The following is a 21483-nucleotide window of genomic DNA, read 5'->3' on the forward strand; positions in this document are numbered from 1 at the left end:
CTTTAGAGTGTGCATCTGTGCCTCTTAACACTGAGAGTGTAAACAGGGCGCTCTGTCTCCGGGGCTTCTATGGGCGGAAGTTTCCCTTTGATATGAAGACACAATGCGGTGGCCGCTTTTGTGGCTAGCGTGACTTGACTGCGTCTTTGTGTTTATTTTATCTGTGTAGACTAATGTTTAGACAGTGATTTGTGCATTGTCCTTCCTGCATTGATTATATGCCAATTGCATTTTGACTTGCTTAATGCTTTAGGTTCAGATTGCATCTACGTAAGCTTGTGTGTTTGCTTCTCAGGACTCTGAAGATGAAGATGGCATGCCCAAGAAGAAATGGCCTACAGTAGATGCATCCTACTATGGAGGAAGAGGAGTGGGCGGAATCAAAAGGATGGAGGTGATGTTGCCCGTTGTGCTCACAGGGTGTGATTCAGCTTCATATAGGGTGTCATTTGATCATAGGGTAACATAGGCTACAGGGGAATAAAAACCAAACGGGATGTGTGATGTTATGAACCCTCAAGCCTTTGGAACACATCACTATGACCTTAAATGCTCTCTGTCTGTCTGGTGCCAAAACTAGATCATATGACAGCGCAGGACACGTCTGTGCCTGTAGATCTACTCCTGTAATTTGCAACAGTAGCTATTTTGAAAGACCCGAGGATTATTGTCCTTTATAAAATAGATGCTTCACTCTTATTACATGTTAAATGCACTACTTAGTAACACGTTGCTATAGTGTGAATGTATTATTAAGTGTTTCGTTTTTCTGGGGGGTTGTACTGTAGGTCCGTTGGGGTAACAAGGGCTCCACTGAGGAAGGAGCTAAATTGGAAAAGCCAAAGAATGCCGTAGTGAAAATGCCAGAGCAGGAATATGAACCCTATGAACCAAAAGCCAGACGGCGTGATGCACACAGATTTGCCCACCACAGAAAGTGGTACAGTCCTATACAGGTACAAAGGTTTTTACTTACATTTGTGGAATTTAATGACATCTTGTGCTGATAACTTGATGAGATTCCAATTTTTGAAAGATTTTAATGTAACAGTTTTGTTTGTTTTTTAGGGAAAGCTGGATGCTTTGTGGGCCCTTTTCCGTAGAGGATACAACCAGGTGTCACTCATGAGACCTCAACCTGGAGATCAGGTACAACCATATTAGAAAACAGTTCCGTATTACAAACAACGTTCATTGTCTTATTCTAATGTCTTCATTAAGTCTATTTAATTAACTAAATCTACCTTCAGTCCGTTATTTGTAAACGTCCAAATGAAAGAAAGAACTGAGTTCAATTTCTTCGTTCTGTGTTTACGTTAAATGAGTTTGTGTTGTTGCATTCCAAGTATTCTTGATTAGTTTGTGATTTTTAGCTTGGAAAAATCTGGTCAACGCAAGTTCCAATCTATGAAAGTATGAACAAATAATGCATTGATATAAAACATAAAAGAAGATATTTTAAAGAATGTTGGTAACCGAACAAGGGCAGTACCCATTGACTTGCATTAGTTTTGTTCATACAATGAAAGTGAACGGGTACCGTCCCAGTAACCAACATTCTTTAAAATATCTTCTTTTGTGTTTTGCGGAAGAAAGAAAGTCATACAGGTTTGGAATGACAAGAGGGTGAGTAGATTATGACAGAATTTTCATTTTTTGGTCAACTAGTTATGTGGTCACATCAAAATAGTGATGCCTTCATTATTTATTTTTCTACTATTGGTTTTGTTTTACACTTGTGTCAGACACAATTTTTGTGTTAAAATTTGTCAGAGTTCCTTTAGTCAGAGAAACACCCTCATGCGTATTCCTGTGAGTGTTGTGGTTCATCCCTCAAGACAGCGTGACTTTCCCATCCCCTCTGAGCATGCTCCGTATCCCAGACAGGAAATAGCAGTCTAATTGCGTTGTGTTCTTGTATTCTCATGCCGCTCATAATTCTTCCCCACATGGAACAGTCGTGTGGCCGAGCACAGTCTCTCATTCTTCTGCCGTCTTTGTAAGAGACGTCGCTCAGTTTCTGCTCTCTCTTCAGCCCGCATTATTCCATCAGCACAGGCCGTGTCATGGCAACACATCTGTGCGGAAATGAAAGGCATCTTTCATGTGTGCCACAGCGTCTCGGGCCGTACAGTATGATCCTATTGTAACTTCACTGTCCGCAGTAGATGGACTGATCTGATTTACTCAGGTTTTATTCTATACGGCTTCATAATGATCTGCTTGTCTGAGGGAGCGTCAGAGTCCAGCTGCTCTGTGTGAGCTTCTGAAGGAGCTGGTAAAGGCGGCAGACTATGTAAAGGAGATGGTTTGGGTGGAAACAGCTGTGCCATTCAGGGAAGCTTTGAGTATTGTTGTGTGCTTTATGCCCACCTGCAAAACAATACACTATGGGCTGTGCTCGTCTAGACACAAATGGATCACTGTGTCCAAACAAGACCTCTGGTGAGATACAGACAGCTTAATCTCTGTCTTAGTCTGATTTTCACTCGCTATATAATTCTTTGTCTTTCTTTTGACTGTTTCTTTGCCCGTACCTTCCGTTAAAACCTAAGCTTAGCTTAAACTTTATCACATATTTCATTGTTTTTGTACGTTGATTCGTTATCAGACATTTCATTGGTTTAGAAACGCTGGTGTTTATATTTAATAATTACAAATGATTAAAATCAATGTTTTATACATTTGCATCTGCTGTCACAATGTGAGATTTTTACTTCACAAATAATGTGCCCATTGATATTATAGCAATATCTATTCAAACGAAATAGATGTTATCAATGAAATACCTTTTTAATTTTGTTTATTTTGTACCAGACTCAAAATACAAGTAAAAAGATGCAGAGGCTTTTAAATATGGAGGACCGGAAGAGTCATGTGTAAAGTAATAAAGCATTTCATAGTTTAATAAGTAATTCTACAATAAAAATAGGCATTAATACATTTGTTTACAACTTCATTTATTTATCCAAATATAAATAGGCGAATTGATAAAGTCATTCATTATTTAACGTTTTAATGGGCAATAAAAAGCGTGATTATAAAAATAATTAATAAATGAAATATTAATCCATCAATAAATACTTCAAATTAAAAAGGGCATTTAAAAAAACAACATAAAACACTCAATAAGTACATCGTTTTAAAGTGCATTAATTAATTCCTAAATAAATAGTGGAATTTCAAAATGTATTTGAAAATGCGATTTAAAAAGAGGAATAAATAATTGGCGATTTCTTTTACTATTTGCATTTCCATTTCCACGCTGCCTTTCCTTTTCCGATTTGCTATTCGATTGTGATTTGCAGTGATTTGCTTGTGGCAGCATGATGCAGTTGTTTCCCCTCAGCACCGGTGGGCCACTGCACTGCATGAGCAGACCGGGGGAACCGGAACGTGAGGGGGTGTGTGGTGCGCTGCTCTTGGAGAAAATGTCCAGGGTCACTTTTTAGTCCTGCCCTCACACATAGACAGTACACAGCATCTGCTGCTTCCACGTGCAGTGTGAATGTTCTAACCTGTTCTAACAATACGTTTCCTTTTCTATGATTTCTGTTAGAGAAAAAGCAGGCGCTGATAACGCGCTGGTTACACGTGCAGTGAACAACAGGTCTATCCTCTTCTCCATTGCTCATCTAACATACCTCTGAACATGACGTACAAGGAACTAGCTAATCAGAGAGCTTGTTACATCGCTCTCGCCATAGCTAATTTGGATTGTTTAACCTCGTTTTACCAAGGCAAGGACCCAAAGTGTCAGTGAAATGCTAAATGGAGAGGCTAAAAGGAAAAGCTAAATGACTAAGCTAATCGAATAGCAAATCGGAAAAGGAAAGGCAGCGTGGAAATGGAAATGCAAATGGTAAAAGAAATCGCCTTTTAAATGACTGATTAAAGTAGTTTAATTTGTAAATCCAATTATTTATTCCTCTTTTTAAATCGCATTTTCAAATACATTTTGAAATTCCACTATTTATTAAGGAATTAATTAATGCACTTTAAAACAATGTACTTATTGAGTGTTTTATGTTGTTTTTTTTAATTCCCTTTTTAATTTGAAGTATTTATTGATGGATTAATATTTCATTTATTAATTATTTTTATAATCACGCTTTTTATTGCCCATTAAAAAGTTAAATAATGAATGACTTTATCAATTCGCCTATTTATATTTGGATAAATAAATGAAGTTGTAAACAAATGTATTAATGCCTATTTTTATAGAATTATTTATTAAACTATGAAATGCTTTACTACTTTACACATGACCCTTCCGGTCCTTTATATTTAAAGTGATAGTTCACCCAAAAATGAAAATGATGTCATCATTTACTCACCCTCTTGTTATTTTAAACATCTCTGACTTTCTTTCTTCTGCAAAATGCAAAAGAAGATATTTCTTATTAAGAATGTTGATAACCAAAAACCATTGGTTCCCATTTACTTCTATTGTATGGACACAAAACCCATGCATGTCAATGGGGACCAAGTCAATTCGTTTACCAATATTTTTCAAAATATCTTCTTGTGCTTTTTGCAGAAGAAAGTAAGTCACACAGTTTTGAAATGTGAGTAAATGATGACTCACATTTCAATGACGAAATGATGTTCTTGGGCGCACCATTTAAAGGCAAAATGTTAAACGCACCTATTAAATTTAAGTGTCTACTGATACTAGCTCTGAACTATTTACAATATTATCAAATGTGTAGTATTGACACAATATTAATAATCATGATTATTTATATTACGTTATGGTATATTGTGACCCCTAATGAGCACTAATGCATTCTACTTATTATAAACTCCCCCCTTTGAAGTCTGATCAGCTCCCTATGAATGAATGCTAAACATTAACATGTATGACCTAAACTAATGTTCCACAGATGCTTCTAGGGTCAAACTCTTTACCCATAAGCCTCAGCGCACACATTGTGATGCAGAGGTGACAGCCTTGCTTTATTGCCTGCTTATAGTTGTTGTGCAAAGAAAGAAGCTCTTGTTGTTGAAAATCTTTTTTGGTCTTTTTGTCTCCCCAGTTTACAAGCCTTACCTCACATGGTCACTATCTGCCCCCTCACGTCCGAGAACCATTAACATCTGAGACAAAGAAAATCTGTGGGATAGAGAGTGTTTGTGTTTTGTTTTTCATAATGACCCGCATGAATGTAAAAGTTGTGAAAAGAAAGGCTCTGGTTAACAGAAGGAAGTGGCTTTTAACATAATTTATGAATGAGGCTGAATGACTTGCCTCTGCAATTGTTCTCTGGGGTTTCCCTGTCCCGTCTCCTGTTTTTTATGTCACAGAGGTCTACGGTAGATTCTAGCCCTCATGTAACCAAAACTTGGTGGTCTCATTTAACAGCTTATTAAACGGAGAGCCCCATAACGTGACATGGGGCCAATTCAGCAGGGTTTTATTGTGATGGTCCATTGTCAGGTTGGCGGGGGGTGGCGATGAATGATTCAGGTCTGCTTGGCTAGGGGGCACTTTGCCGGTCGTGTGCGACGAAACGGACAATTTGGCGAGCAGCACAGCAACAGGCCCACACGAGGGTGAGCATATGGTCCGAATGAGAATGGATACTCATGAATACTGTGCAGATGTGAGTGCAGGGAGAGAGGAAGAGCGATCTGGCCATATGCTGTTTAATCACTGTGGATGGTCTCCAGCAGGCTCCAAGCTTCTGTGGGCTTTACATGGTGGTGATGGGGGAAAAAGGTGTATGTTTAGTGTGTTAAATCACAATGGGTGGTTTCTCCTTTCTTACAAGATGCAGATAGTTTGTGTTTAGATATTTCGTTTAAATTGAAGTGAAAGACCAGATCACACCTGAACTTGCATTCGCAAACTTTTTTAATTCCATAATGCAATATACAAATGAGACAAATAAGGGTGAGGATATAATAAAAAATTTATTTATATATACACAAGAATCACATTTGGGGTCAGTTTGCCTATATCTGTAGTCGAATGCTATAAGCACCTTGAACAAAAGGAAGAGAATTTTTTCTGTCACAGTTTAGCTAGTGGCCTTTAAACGCTCCATCTGTTTGTCTGATACACGCTCAAACAGCATGACAGAAGCTGGCGCCCCCGTATAACCACTCATTTCCACTCAAGGGAAAGTAATTCAAATGATTAGAGTTGTGAGAGATCAGAGCAGTACAGATATTTATTTACATGGTGCTTTTTTGTTAAAGGTTAATATAACAATCGCTTTTGGCATTCTTGATTGTTTTCAAACGAATGTTTGACTTTTAAATTATTTTTATTTGTTTTTAAAAAGTCAAATTTATTATTGATATTTACACAGTAATTCCCACAAGTAATATAGTTTATTCGGATCTTAGGATGTTTACACTTGCCAAGCAACTTAGCAACGTGAATAGAATTTCCTCTTGCTGATGTGCATTTATAGTCATTTTTAGGTCAATGCTCTAAATGTGGCTTATATAATGCAAATTTATGGTCAAAACTATATGTTTTATGATTATGCATTTAATACTTTTCACTATAGTGATTATTTATTTTTTAACCATAGACTTATTATTGTTTATTAAGTACCTCATTTTATAGACAGAATAAAATCATATTTATAATTTTAATCCATGCATAGAAATGATACAGTCAATTGTTGTTAAATAAATGTTTATATAAAAAAATGTAAGTAAAAAAACACATTTATTTATTCCGTTTATAAGTATGCATGTAGCCAAGTGCACTGCGTTTGAGGGGAAAAGATTTAGATGCTTTCTCTCAATGCACATGCATATGAATACATCACATTTCTTAAGCCTTGTGAACACCAACACCAAAAGTGGGTGTTGTGGTGTCATCCAGAGTTTCATTTTTTGCACTTAATGAGGCGTAAAGTGAGTTTTGAATGGCTCGGGTCAGTCTTTCTCTAAATTTGAACCCCAAACTCTTAACAGTTCCTTCTATAAGATCAGCCTTTTTGACAACAATGAATCACTTCATTTTTAAGAATGTATGCTTTCTCCTAGTCCAGTCTTTTGTACTATGTGCTCCAACACCGTTTTTCACAAATAGCTATTCTTAACGCTCTCTGCAGCGAGTCATCAACCCCACCCCCATGATTTTAGGGACAGAATTGCAGATGACAGCTGAGTTTCTGAATGTCTGAAGAGCTGTGGGTTCATCTCCTGGGCATTTCGAGCAAGCTAGCAAGAGAACGCAGAATAGGATCAGCTGCAGCAGATCTCGAGCTTCTGTTTTCGAATCCCACGCATTTCATAGAGAAGATCTCCAACTTGTCACCTCTGGTGTTTACCCTCATGTTGAGTTGGAAAAACAGCATATCAATACAAAAGACAAAGCCTGGCCTTTGTTTTATTCCTGGAGAGGACAAAAGTGATGGCAGTAGAGTTTCTGTTTTTAACTGATAGTGATTCAGCCATCTGTCCTGTTACTGCAGGGACGATGCATCAACTTTACCCGAGTGAAAGCAGAGGAGCCAAGGTCACCTCCACGCAGCCACCTTTCACCTCTGCCGCCCCCTCCAGACCATCAGCCACTAATGCGGCCGGCCGTATCTCCTCCGCCCACAAGACCACCATCCCGGGGACCCTCCATCAACCGCTCACCCCCAGGACCTCCACCGGCCCGAGCACCCCCAGGCCCCCGTGGACCCCCTCCATCTCGACCACCACCCTGCCCTGGGAACAGCCATTGAAAACAATGGAGGGCCTTGAGAATGCTTGTGATATTTACTAGAGCCACTGGTTTCCCACCGTTTCAGATTGTAGGTATGTTGATCTCGATTTGGTCTTTTTATTTGGAACGAATCAAATGTTCTGTTTATGTGTTGACCATAAAGAGAGGCTCTGCATTCAATAAAATGGTGGCAGAGAATATAACACGTGCAAAATGGATGAAAAGGGTTTAAAGCACTTAATAACTTTTGAATGTTAACTATGGGTGTTTGTATATAACATTTAGCATGTGAATTTGTGTCTGACTAGACAGAAAACGAGGTTGGAGCTAAACAGTAGAAAGGATTTTAGTATTGAATAAGTATGGTGTACATTGTGCCCTGTTTTAGCTTTTTAAAGTATGGAGTCGCAAAATTAAAATTCTGTCAGGACCACTGTTGTCAAATATTTAAACAATAGCAATATTTAAAGGGGTCATATGGCGTGAATACGTGTTTTTCTGTGTCTTTGGTGTGTTATAAGTTGCCCATGCATGTATTAGACACGTAAAATTGCTAAAATGAAAGTGTCGGAACAAACGATGCATGCTATCTAAAAGCAGTATTCGACCAATCACTATGCACTGGTTAACTGGCCAATCATAGCACACCTCGCTTTTCAAAGCGATGAGCTCTGTAAAAAATACACTGTTTCAAAGAGGAGATACAAACATGCACGGTATGTGGAAAATACAGCGTTTTTGACCCTTAAATCTAAAGCAAACTATAATATTCGCTTTAGCCGTGTCATATCACCCCTTTAAGGTTGGCGGAATGAAACTGTTCTCTCATGCAGCCTAGCATGGACAGAGCAGGAGCGCAGGAATACATGTACCCCACCTGGGGAACCAGAACAGTTCATGATGCGTGACAGGATTACATTAAAATGATCCGATAGATACAGGCAGATATGGAGGAGATGGGGAAGGAGGTGGGTTTTGAGTGCGGCAAGATTAAGCAGCTGATAAAAAGCAAAGAAAGGCAATTTAATAGGAGGCAGTCTAGTATGTGTTGTATGGCTATTGGTTAATGTTGATTAGCTGCACCTGAAGTGATCGGCTGATGCAAGCTAGACTCACATGACCTGCCAGAACTAACCTATGCTTGATTAGAAATTCTGATGCGTTATGACTGCAGGGCAGTACAAACAGCTTATTTATTTAGCCTTGGGTTCCTGGTAGGCACTTGAATACAAAATGACAGGGTGTCCACCGGTGGTACACGACACTTAACATGATATTTTGTGCATTTTGCTTCATGAATAATTAATAGACATGTGTATACAGCAAGAAAATATTCATGGGCTTTACATCCTGTGCATTATCTGTATGTGCTTATCTACTTGAAATCATATGTGAATGTTATTTGGCTTCATTAATAAAAAATCAACCTTTCTCCCTCTGCCAGTTTTCTGATGCAAGAAAATCAATAACATCCTTTTATGTAAATACAGTCATGAAAAGCATAAGTCATATTTCATCCTAAAAAGAATTGAAAATGCTTTTACAGTACATTATAAAATCAATCAGTTGACATGTCCAACAGCTAAAATGTTCTTTGAATTCTCTCTCACGCTTGATGTGTTGGGTTTAGTTATCAAAATTCTAAGCCTTTATTGTCACATGCATAGTTTCCCTGTGCAATAAAATTATTGCATTGCTTTCCACTGTCTGTGTGCCATTCAAAGAATAAAGTAAAATTATGAATTCTGAAGACAAACTTTCCACCTTTGATGAATATCCTGATTCCTGATCCCGAAGCTCGCCCCACTGTTAAAAGCTCCATAAAGAATTCATACTCAGCAGGGTGATGAATCACGTCATGTAACATGACATGATTCATATGGTCTTCTGACTGCAGCTCCTTTGGCTGGGTGCACTGAATACTCTGTCAGTGTGTTGACAGTCGCCACAAAACCTGGAGCCCCGTGGCTGCTCTGGAATGTTCCTATTAGAGCCATTGACAGCCACACATTATGATTAATATCCCTCAGCGTGCTGTGCTGAGACACCTCGATATTATTTAATGACTTATCTGAACATCTGTGATATACAGTCTGCATTGCCCATATTAGAGCTAAACTCTAAAAAGTGTATTTCCCATCCTCTGATGCTCCAGTTTACTGTGAAGTCAAACAGTACCCTCTGCTGGCCATGAATACATCCGATATACAATATCAATCTGTTTGGATAGCCTACTTGAATGAATGACACAGGAACATGTATAAGATTTAAACTACACTGGAATTTTATTTGTCATTCATTTCGACACCCTTTTATGCTTCAAGACAGTGGTTCTCAAACTGGGGGCCCCCATCCAGGGGGGCCAAAGACTTTGTGGCATTTTATGAAAGATAGAAATTTATCATAAATTTTATGCAATCAAACATCAGAAAAATAAGACCATCAACCAAAAGAATTGATGTTCTAGCATTGTATACCTGAATATGTTTTTGGTTTAATTAAAATTCTAAGTAAGATTCTAAGTCTTTATTTGGGGGGCCGCAAAACAATCCACCCTACACAAACGGGGCCTTACCACGAAAAAGTTTGAAAACCACTGCTTAAAGAAACTAACATCATTTACAAACAGAAACATAATATTAGTCAATGTTATTAGGTGTTTTCCACATGCATACTGAAGAGAGAGAAACATTATGGGATAACTGTGTGATGTTTTCATTGAACATCATTAAATCTTAATGTGCATCGATTTGGTATGGCACCTTAAAGAAGCATTTTTACTCTGAAATCAACAAACATGTTTATTTTGTCCAACATAGCAAGTACATTTTGCACAAAGCTATCATCAACCTGCCATCTGCTTACAATAAAACCACAGCAAACATCATCTTTTGAGGAGACGCTTCCACGGGAAGTTCTCTTAAACAAGCATTAATACAGGAAAAAAATGTGTCTACGTTTAATTGCATCATTCCATGAGAAATGACGGCAGCTCTAGGAAGAACCATAAGAACATAATTTTATTCTGCAGATAAAGTCATTTTTCTACAAACACGTGGACCGTGTTGATGTGCATCTCAAGCTTTCCTCTTCTTCTGCAATGTTCTCTTTCCAGAGAGTGCTCCTTTCTTGGCTCCTCTGACCATACCTTTAAACTGGCCCTGCAGTTTGGCCTTTTTCCTGTGAACAAAGTTAAAGGTTATGTTAAAAGTCACAGATATGTAAAGCGCACGTGCATAAAGACTGACACCATCTCATACCTGCGGTTCAGCTGGGCTTTTTCCAGAGGTACATAAGCGTACGGGTCAACCTTGCCTTTCTTCTTCACGTCACCCCGTCCCTTCTGCAATGAACAGAGATGTTTCTAGAGACCGTTGTCAAATGTCATTACATGTTTTCATGTGTGCTATATGTTGGTCACTATTACCAAATTCGATTGCTGTTCTATACTCACCTTAGATTTATACTCCATGCCAACCTCCGCTCCTCCACCCAGAGGTCTGTGGATACCTCTGCCACCAGCTGAGAGGTTCAACAATACAAATGTAAGAATCTTCACACATCTTACATAAAACAGGGCTAATTTTTAGAGTAAAACAGTTTACTCTACAAATAAAACCGCAACTGTTGTGTAGTACCTTTATATTTCATTGTGGGTTCAACGTCCATATCATCATCCATATCGTCGTATATTTTCCTCTTCGGATTCTTCTTCTGTTTTACAGGAAGAAACATTAATATTAGACAAACCCTTAATATAACAAACCTTTTACAATGTTGTTGTTGTTGATGCCTGTATATATTGTATACATTTATATTTAAGCATATGGCAGACAATTTTATCCAAAGCTAATTATAGTGCATTCAAGTTATACATTTTATTAGTGTACAGCTGCAGAAAAATATAAAGAAACCATTTCAAAGACCATTTTAAATTTTTCTGAATGTACTTTTTAAGTTATGTGTTTAGGTAAAATGATCATTTTTGTTTCATTCTGTAAACTACTAACAATATTTCTTCCAAATTTGAAATAAAATAGTTTCTATTTGCATAAAATGAAAAATGAAGAAACATGACAAAAATTACAGAAAAGATGCTCTGAATTTTTCAGACCTCAAAAAACTGCAAAGAAAACAAGTTCATATTCACTTCTAAACAATACAACAGTAATATTTGTATGTTTTTAGAAGAAGTTTAAAAGTTATTTTTTATGTGACAACCTCGTTTTTGTGACAGTGTTTTGTCATGCTGTCAGTCTTTCACATTGCTGTTGGATGACTGTCACCCCTGAGGTTTAATTTTGTTGAAATTCAACACACACTGGACTGTAATGGCCACAACACATACAGAAAATGAAGAGAAAATTCCCAATTTTCATTTAATCAGCATTTCTAGCTGTGTTCCATAGGAATTAAACACAATTCTCTACCAACTAAGTTACAGGAACATATGTAATGCAATTACACATATACTCACAATTTTGACACCAGCTTCTTCCAGTATATCATCCATTTCTGGGTCTAAAAAGCAATTGGCAAATGATCAACATAAGGTTCATAACAAAAAGGCTTTGGCATAAATGATGTCCTCCTACCTTTAGATATGTCTTCCTCCTCATCATCATCTTTAATAATCAATCGTCCGTCTGACGTCACCTTGAACCCATGATCAACTTTGGGTGCCTTCTTCATGTCAGGATTGGTAGCTAGATAAACATATATGTATATGTTATATACATATATGTTGATATAAAACTAAAATGTTCAACCTATGTTGAAGACAATTATCAACCATAAAGTCAAATGGCTCTAACCCAGAACTCTCTGTGCTGCCTTTGGATCCAGGAAGTTGAGTGGTTCATCAGATACACCTTCCTTCAACCAGGCCTGACTTTTCTTCCTCACCAGCTTCTTCTGACCCTTCTTGGGCTTCTCATCTTCATCAGAGTCAGCCGAGTCCGTCTCAGCCAGAATGTCCTCAATGCTACACAAAGACAGATCCGTTGGTTGAGTCACCAATAACACAAATAACATTTCATGTATTCAGAGTGTTTACGCTAAAACTGGACAGTTTTTTTGTACCTCTCTCCCTTCGGTTTAGACGTCTCTTCCTCACTGTCTGATTCATCCCCATCTTCCTTAACCAGCTGCTTGCGTCTTTTACTTCTGGCCTCCACTTTACGGATGTTCGTCAGGACCTTGTGGAGGTCGGCGGGCAACATGCTCTTTACCAGCTCAAAGCTGAAAACAATTGACATGATATGCTTAAAGAAATATATCAGAGGAACAGCTGGTTATCTTTGGACAGGTGGCTCAACTTACCCAAATTTTCGAAATAATTTGGTGTAAATATTCTTAAGTTTTGCCCTTAAATGTCTTCGCATGTCATCTTTCATTTTACTGATGCCTTCCATCTGCATGACAGAGAACAATGAGAAATTCTCTTCTGCTGAGAACTTTGAATGTTAGTTCAACTATGAATGTTTAAGGTCACTTACAATGACAGTCAGGTGACTGGCTAACACTTTCACATCCAGAGCGAAGAGAAGGACCTTGAGGAAGCTTAGAGATGCTTTGACTATTTCTCGTGTCCTGCTGGTGAGCAGCAGGCAGATGTTACACAACAGCTGCTCCAGTGAGGTCACATCTATAGAATCTGCACACAGTAATTCCACATTTATCTGGGCTTTTATACAACAATCTTGTACAAACATCATAAAACAATTTAAACATCATAAACAACAAATATAATAAAGCCACAAACTAAGCAATTGTTTTAAAGTTCGCATGAAATAGAAATTGCGGTGGTGTTTACTGACAAATTGTGACGTATATTGGAATATAACGGTTTCTGGAATGTGGAAAATGTAGGGTGGGGCTTGACTTCATCTTTTGGGAATTGATTGGACTTTGGAAGTCTGGCCGTTGCAAAGAAGACATTTAATAATTAACATCAATAATCAATAAATTGTTTATAATAAACACTCAAATATCCCATAAAGAATATTATTTTTGATTTAATAATAACTTTAAAGTAAGGGGAATATCTAAAGACCTTTTATTTGTGTTACAACGCATGTATTTAAGCAAGATGATTTATAATTACTTAAAAATAATTACCAATACTTCATGAACACTTGCATCATTTTTCACATAACAATGAAAACACACAAAAATAACAGGAAATGTGTTGTGTGACGTCATCACTCTCACCTTTGTAATGAAACACGAGTCGTGTAAGAGCCAGCACTGTGCAGGTTATCATTGTGACGGAGCCAATGAGTCCAACATACACATTGCCCAAATATTCATTTACAGCATCTGAAAAAATACATCACTCTTTATTAATTCAGTTCATATCTCCTTATGATACATCAACAAACCTAAAAGTTCAATCTGGATTTATCTTCATACCTTTCTGGTTCCCACAAAACCGCACAAACGCATTACCGATCTCAACCAGGAGGGAGTAGGCGTTTTTACGGGCCCCTGCAGATATTTCCTTTGTGCAAACGATGACCTAAACACACATATTTTATGTCATAACAATTAAGCTTTGATGAAGAAAACTGATTTCAGACAGTGTCCCATGCGATCCGTGCCGTACCTCAGGAAGCACTGCGATAACAAAATCCTTGTGTTCCGCGTTTATTTGCTTCACTATGTGGATTAGACACTTCAGTCTGGGCTAGAAAGTCAAAACCAAATATTACTGCGGTGCATGTTATATCTGTAAATGTTATTATTACAATCCAGTGTTTATTATCCAGTGTTTATTCAGGGTTCTTACACGTTTGGCAGGTGAGGACGCAGTCTTCAGGCTGTCCAGAAGAGTTCTTTTCAGCTGCTCAAGATTAGTCAGAACAAAAGTTTTACAAGGTTCTCTCTCTCCTCCGCACATCTCCTCTAATACTCTGTAGGCCTTCTTCTGGATGCCAGAGTCCTTGCTCTATAAAACACACGTGTGTGCAGAATAATTAGATGAAGCGTGTTTATTAGGAGTAAATATGGTTGGAAGATTTTTACCTCCAGGAAAGGTTTTATTAATTCATATGTTTGGGTCATAGATGCTTCATCCACAAATGGAGCCATTGCTACAATCAGATCCATTACAGCAAGTCTGAAAAAACAAGAGTAGAAGTAATTTTGCTTTAATGAGGTACATCATGAAACTAATCTCAATATATGCATTTCTATCTGGTTCTCTCAAGCACTTCTCTATTTAAAAGATATGTTCAGCCAAAAAAGAAAATTCTTACATTATTTACTCACACTCATGTCATTTCTAAGCTATATAACTTTCTAGTGCAGAACACAAGAGAAGATATTTTGAAGAACGTTGGTAACCAAACAACATTGGCCTCCATTGACTTATTGTATGGACAGAAAACCAGACAGAGACATTTCTCAAAATATTTTCTTTTGTGCTCCACAGAAGAAAGTGTCATATACAGGTTTTGAACAACATTGGGGGAAAAAAGATGACAGAATTTTTATTTTGCGTTAACTCACTGTAATAGTAAATGGTTGTAATCATTTACCGTGTGAACTCAGAGCTGTCTGCGCTGCCAAGTCTCTCCGATGCTTTCTGCAGGAACGTGCACACCATCTGATACACAAGACCAGATATTCAGCAGATCAAAAACTTACAGCATTATGGAATCCTATGTATTATTCCAGTATGGCTTCTTAAGCATCAATCTTCATTAGTACCGTTTGATCTGTGATGGTCAGATAAACTCTTATCGTGTCCAGGACAGCCATCCTGGAAGCGGACGCCACTCCAGGTGTAGGCTCCTGACTGTATATGTTAAACAAGATGGGGAGGAAGTTCTTGGCAAAGCGACCCACTTCTTCTTTCTCATCCTCTGTAGTAAAGCAAAAGCATCCAAGAGATGTTCATTTACAAATTCTAGAATTCCATGGATTCATATACTCGTCCGCACACAGACAGAGGAAGGCTGACCTGTTTCACAACTCTTGTTGATGAGTGTGCGTAAGGCCTGACAGATGCACAGGCGGAGATCAGGGCATTCATTGAGGGTCATACCCAGAGACCGGGCGATGTTCCTGAACGATGTCAGATCTGTGGTTTTAGTGCAGAATCCAGGCATCATAGTCCAAATCTAAAATCAGACAACATTATTAATAAGTTAATAAAACCAAATAAATCAATAGGGTTACTTATTTATTCCAATATGAACATTTTAACACAATAGCAAAAGCTGGTATTTATTGTACCTGCATGTGTAGTGTCTGATAAACTTTGGCCATCAGTTTCTGACCCGACTGCTCTAGTTCTTCAGCTGGGATTGAGAAATCAAGTGACATGTTTAATAATTATTTGTTTATATGTTGTATATAAAAAATAACAACAAGCAGCATTTTAACATGTGAACTGCAATGTGTGAGATATGTATGAGAAGCACCGACAAACACCTGTTCGTCTGAGTTTGGTTGCCAGGGGTAAAAAGTAGGATGTGAAGTACGCCAGCTGTGTGTTCTTCACATGATCTCTAACGACTGGGATCAGCCAGCTACGTGGGAACTCCATATCATCACTGCCAACAAATAAATACACAATTTAAAGGTTCAGTGTATAAAATGTAGCGCCATCTAGCTGTGAGGTTGCGAATTGCAACCTACAGCTCACTCCAGCCTTACATTTTGAAGCACTACGGCAGCTGACACAGAACTAAGATGCCGTCACGTTTTCGCTTCTTTGCCAAAGGAGATAACATATTTACGAAACGCGCTCTGTAGAGCAGTTTGTGCGTTTAGGGCTACTGTATCGAATTCCATGCAAGGGGACCCATGTAGATAGAACTGTGAAGTCAATTTCTGATAACCGTGAGAAGAAACAGTTGATCAGCTCAGTAACTCACTCTGTTCCAGTGATGAGGAGGGGGACGGCATTGAGGACCACCTCTGGACCCATGCTCTCCACCGCACCACCCACAGCCAGATCCAGTTCCCCAGAGAAAGGGAAGCGAGGGGTGGCCCGGAGTTCACTGAGAGACTGAAGACTCTGAGAATGTTTATAGACATCAGTGAGTATCAAAACAACAAAGCACAGCTTTTAACTACATCTAAAATGAATGCAAGGGTAACGTATGGTCATGTCAAAGTAAACTCTGACAGGGTGATCTGAAGGATATTATATTTTTTATTTATTCAATATTTTTATATTACCGTCTGACTTCTTGATCCCACTTATGACGTGGCTCTGTATATAATATTCTGTATATAATATACCTTAATCATAATGGGATGAGCCTGTTTTCCTGCGCCTTTGTAGAAGCATCCCAGGATTTGCAGCACAAACGGCCAGGAGGCATGATAACGGTAGGACAACCCTTCCTCCACGGTGCTGAAAAAAAAACAAGAGGTTTACATACATTGTTACAATTCAATACATCAAATTCTGGAAAACAACATGACAAGAATCGTTCAAATCAACTCACCGAAACATCTTAAGGATGTAGACTCCATTTCCAGACGATGTGCTTGGTAAAACAGGCCCGATCTCTGCCATATGAGGAGCCAAACATTCATTTATCAAAGTCTAGAAGGAGACAATCATCAGCACTGAGTCAAAGACAAACTCCATGACAAACACCTGATGACATTGTTGACTGACTTCAACATGTGCCATACCTTTAGCGTCTGAGTTGCGGCTGAAACAACTTGCGTGTGTGGAGACAGGAGACAGGACACGGAAATGGAGAACAAGCGAGGAAGATGTCCGAGACTCAGAGAGCTCTGTAAACTAAAAGCCAGAGATGGAATGAGAAAATATTCCTCTTGAAGATGAAACTCGTGATGTGCTAAACAAGTTTTACCTGGAGAGATGAACATGAGCTTTCTCCATTACTGCAAGCCATGCTAATAAAGGCTGTAGATCATTCTCACTAGGAACATAGTCATACAAGGCCTGGAGATGAGAAGGTGACAGAACGATTTAGTGACACATGCGATGCAGAAAACACACAACCTTTAACCTAAAACAGCAGATTTAGATCAGATTGAAAAGAAAATGAATTTTGACGCTCACCGTGATGATCTGGGCATTGAGTTCTGCAGACATACTGGAAGGATTGGGTTTGCCACTGAAGAGTTTGTGGAAAGCCTGCATTGCAGCTGCTGTCACCAACTTCAGAGAAACAAAGGTGGGGTTTACAATCTCTGCATTGTGGCCCACGCAATGATAGAGAAAGAAATGTATGAGTTAAAGTGCTTTTGTACCACATGGCTCAGGGTCATGACTCGCAGGAGGGTCTCACAGCAAGACTTGACAGAACTGAGAGGAAAAACAGACAGAAGTTCCTTCAGGAGACCCAGCACGTGAAGACTGGTAGTGTGTTCTTTGTTTCCTTGAATAAAAAACACAAACACTGTTCAATAATTGATTACAAATATGCAAAATGGAGGTTATGACACAAGAAAGTGCTGGTCTTAATTATTTGGATGAGCAGACTATTGATTTATACCATTGTCATTAGGAAATAACAGTCGAGTCTGCTACATGCAGTGATTGACCAATCAGACTCAAATATTCCAAAAACAAGATTAGTCAGGCTGTCAAACGCATCCAGAATTAAAGTTTGTGTTTACATAATATAAGTCTGTGTACTGTGCATATTCATTTTATATTTATAAACACACACACGCATAAATTGAAGAAAAAATATATCATATAAAACAAAGAAACTTTTATATATCATCTTAATTATTGGTAAATATAAAAAATAGATCTAAGTATTTCCTACATACGTATATATACATGTATGTGTATGTTTTTGTGTTTATAAATACAGAATTAATATCCCCTAAATACTGGCAATATTGTAAAATAGAAATAAAACTAAAACAATTCAAGTTATAACATTTTTAAATTTTAACTCATAAGAGCGTGATTTGAGTCAGTGTTCAACAGACCTCCTGACTGCTCCATTTCCTTGCAGCAGAATTTGGCCGTGGTCACAGCAGCTGGGTGGTGGCTCGGGGCATTATCAGAGAACATGAACTCACTGCCGCGGAGGATGGAACAAACACCTTGCTGTGCCGCCTTTCGAACCTGGAGCATGCAAACAGAACCACCAAATGGCAACCTCTTATTAGATCATCAGCCTCATAATAATGAATAAGTAATCTGTATTTGTAATACAATAACATCTGTTTAACAAAATGATGACAAACCTTTGGTTTGGCGTGCACTGTGAAGCTGAGGAGGCCGTGGTAAACCTGTAGAGTTGATGGGTAATTCCATACTGAGAGATCCTGTTTCCGCAGCAAGGTTGCCAGACAGGATATGATCTGTTCAGAAATATAGCAGCAACAAAGTTTAACCAAATGAACCAAATGTTTATCACATCATATAATTTCAATATATAAGATCTTCTGTGCACAAATGTACAAATCAATGAATATACAGACATATTCTATATACAGATATATTCTATATATATATATATATGTATAGAATAAACAAACCCAGCGCAGGTAGGACAAAGAATCAGAACTGGCTTGATTTGACATCACATCCATGAAGGCCTTGGCCGTGTCCGAGAACTTCTTCTTGAGTACTGCAGCAGGCACCCTTAAAAATTAAGGTGAAAATTGGAAATATTCCTAGACAGCGGTTACAGACTGATGACTAACAAAACACTGCTCACCTTTTCATGACCAGGTTGAGGAGGAACGCAACAGCTCCCAGTGATTCGCTGCTTTCCACAGCTTCAAGAGTCGTCATCTGTTGATTGACAATGCATAAAACATTTAAGTGATAGTTCACCCTAAAATAATCCTGTCATCATTTATTCACCCTCATGACACTTAAAGCTTGTATACGACTCTTCTGTGGTGCACAAAACAAGATATTTTGAGAAATGTCTCAGTGGTTTTCCATACAGTGGAAGTCAACGAGGGTCGGTGTTGTTTGGTTACCAATGTTCTTTAAATATCTTTTGTGCTCTGCAAAAGTGAAATGACGTCGACCCACCAGGGCTGCAAAGTATTCGGTCTCTGTTTCCTTCCCTCCTTGAGATCGTATCACTTCTGTGACAGCTGCCAACACAGCGCAGATCTGTAAAACCAAACAAACATGTGTTGTATTCAAGACATTCAAGGTTTACATTTAACAACTCCATGATGCATGTTTTCACCTAATTTATATGCAGTACCTCCTTATGTGCTGCCGAGTTTGACTCCCAGTATCGCTGTACTTTTCTAAAGGTCAGGTTGGAGCAGTCTGACAGTCCACTGAGGAAAGTCCCTGAGGTTTTCTCTGTGAGTGCCGACTCTTCCATGGCATCTCCTGCAGCATCACTGCTTCTCTCCAAACACCCTGACTGAAGCTCATTGTGGAGTTTCAGAGCATTTACTGTCAGATCACTCTTCTCTAAAACAAAAACGTAGGTTTGATGAATCCCACATTCACAGAATCAGACCATTTCAGTGTGAAATTTTATCACAACTTAGTCAGGTAGACAGTAAAAAGATTGACAGTCATACTGTGAGATATAAATACTGTGAAATATATAGCTGCTAAACATAATTTGATGTTGTTTACAGTGTAAACCAGCCGATCTGTCTGTGATCAGATACCCACGTGTTGTCAGCCAGGCCAGTCTTACCTATTGGTCGACTGAAGAATTGGCTCCTCGCAGCATTTCTGAAACGACTCGTTTCTGGATTTGAGTCGCTGCTGTGTCCTTTCTTCCACCGCTTTAATTTTTGGGCTGTTCCGGATCGAAGTTTTCCGGATTTGACCATTTTGCCAATTGGGATTCCTCTCAGTACTCCAGTCACGTTGGTCTGCCTCCTGCCTGCGTGTCGCACTGGTCATTACGTCATCGTGATGCGCCAACAACCCACAAGAGGTTTTTTTAATTTTAATTTTTATTATTTCTTAACAATTACAAACAAAATGGCATGCATAACAACTTTACATATACACATTCCTATCTTCAGGTTGAGCTTACATCGTACTTATTAAACAAGAACATCTTATACACGCAAATAAATAAATAAAATAAACATACAGAAATAATAAAAATAATATAAGAGATAAAATAAAAAATCTTAACAGAGGCTCTCTCAAATTAACTTAAATTCTTCTAACAGTGAAATCACAGCAAGGGCTTTCGTAATTTTAATCCATTTTAATGCTTTATATATCTGTTTGACTTCAATTAACCATTGCATAAAGTTGGATTTTGATTTATAATACCTACATTTATGAATAAAATATTTTGCCAGAGAAATTAAAAAATGAGTAATCAAAACCAAATGTTTGTTACAACCCACAAGAGTTGCGACAGTGCTGTCAAAAAGGGCTCTCACTAAATCCTTGGTGTTTCGAGTCAGATCCGTGGGCGTGGCTTGTTGGTTTTGACTAAATCCTTGGTGTTTCAAGTCTTACGAAACCTTTACCCTAACCCACACTCTAACCCTAACCTTACTCCAACCATCTAAACTACCTTTGATTGTTAAAATCGCCTAAAAAACACTGTTGCGTGATCACGTCAGACTCGAAACACCAAGGATTTAGTGAGAGCCTCCACTTTAAATACATTTAATTTGTTCTAATGTCAAAAAAAGTGAAAATTGATTTGTTTTAAATAACTACAACGGTATTTATGAATTAAATAAATAACGAACAGGCTAGATAATTTACAAAATAAAAGCTGTTTTTTTTCATCAGGGTAACCATTGTTTTAACTATGTTTTTTTGGTTATATTGTTGTAACCATGATTTTACTACAGTAACCATGTTTTTTTACTGTAGTAAAACTATGGTTCTT

The 21483-nt window shown here is 38.2% G+C and overlaps 2 protein-coding genes across 4 annotated transcripts in view; one reads left to right on the forward strand and one right to left on the reverse strand.

Annotated features, from left to right (window-relative positions):
- antxr1d (ANTXR cell adhesion molecule 1d) overlaps positions 1–16680 on the forward strand; it is a 30871-nt gene extending 14191 nt beyond the window's left edge. For 2 of the 3 annotated variants that reach the window (XM_057341659.1, XM_057341660.1), the window contains exons 15-18: positions 296–394; positions 789–956; positions 1069–1149; positions 7440–9109. In XM_057341659.1, coding sequence (XP_057197642.1) covers positions 296–394; positions 789–956; positions 1069–1149; positions 7440–7697 — 606 coding nt within the window. In that variant the 3' untranslated portion in view covers positions 7698–9109. Of the gene's footprint in view, positions 1–295; positions 395–788; positions 957–1068; positions 1150–7439; positions 9110–16573 lie in introns of those variants that run through there. The other variant, XR_008963521.1, reaches the window with a different exon arrangement.
- On the reverse strand, positions 9962–20535 carry rrp12 (ribosomal RNA processing 12 homolog). The gene is made up of 34 exons (XM_057341658.1): positions 20314–20535; positions 19861–20078; positions 19680–19763; positions 19354–19430; positions 19172–19277; positions 18878–18994; positions 18617–18755; positions 17924–18051; positions 17733–17831; positions 17521–17612; positions 17336–17447; positions 17143–17243; positions 16934–17048; positions 16564–16706; positions 16118–16239; positions 15920–15984; positions 15645–15804; positions 15392–15546; positions 15220–15287; positions 14705–14798; positions 14469–14627; positions 14286–14366; positions 14093–14198; positions 13892–13999; positions 13177–13334; positions 13001–13092; positions 12761–12919; positions 12493–12662; positions 12274–12384; positions 12156–12199; positions 11317–11392; positions 11133–11200; positions 10939–11021; positions 9962–10858 (listed from the first exon to the last, which is right to left on the reverse strand). The coding sequence occupies exons 1-34, from the start codon at positions 20450–20452 to the stop codon at positions 10756–10758; spliced, it is 3852 nt and encodes a 1283-aa protein (XP_057197641.1). The 5' UTR covers positions 20453–20535; the 3' UTR covers positions 9962–10755.
- Between the last annotated feature and the right edge of the window lie 948 nt (positions 20536–21483).

Source organism: Triplophysa rosa, linkage group LG9 (genome assembly GCF_024868665.1).
Source record: "Triplophysa rosa linkage group LG9, Trosa_1v2, whole genome shotgun sequence".
In the NCBI taxonomy this organism is placed as follows: domain Eukaryota; kingdom Metazoa; phylum Chordata; class Actinopteri; order Cypriniformes; family Nemacheilidae; genus Triplophysa; species Triplophysa rosa.

Excerpts from the sequence above, each read along its gene's own strand:
- rrp12 (XM_057341658.1), bottom strand. The coding sequence starts at position 20,452 with ATGGTCAAATCCGGAAAACTTCGATCCGGAACAGCCCAAAAATTAAAG. Across the intron at positions 18,995-19,171 it reads CTTTGTCCTACCTGCGCTGG|ATCATATCCTGTCTGGCAAC; the intron begins GTTTGTTTATTC and ends ATTTCTGAACAG. Across the intron at positions 17,613-17,732 it reads TCAATGCCCAGATCATCACG|GCCTTGTATGACTATGTTCC; the intron begins GTGAGCGTCAAA and ends TCTCATCTCCAG.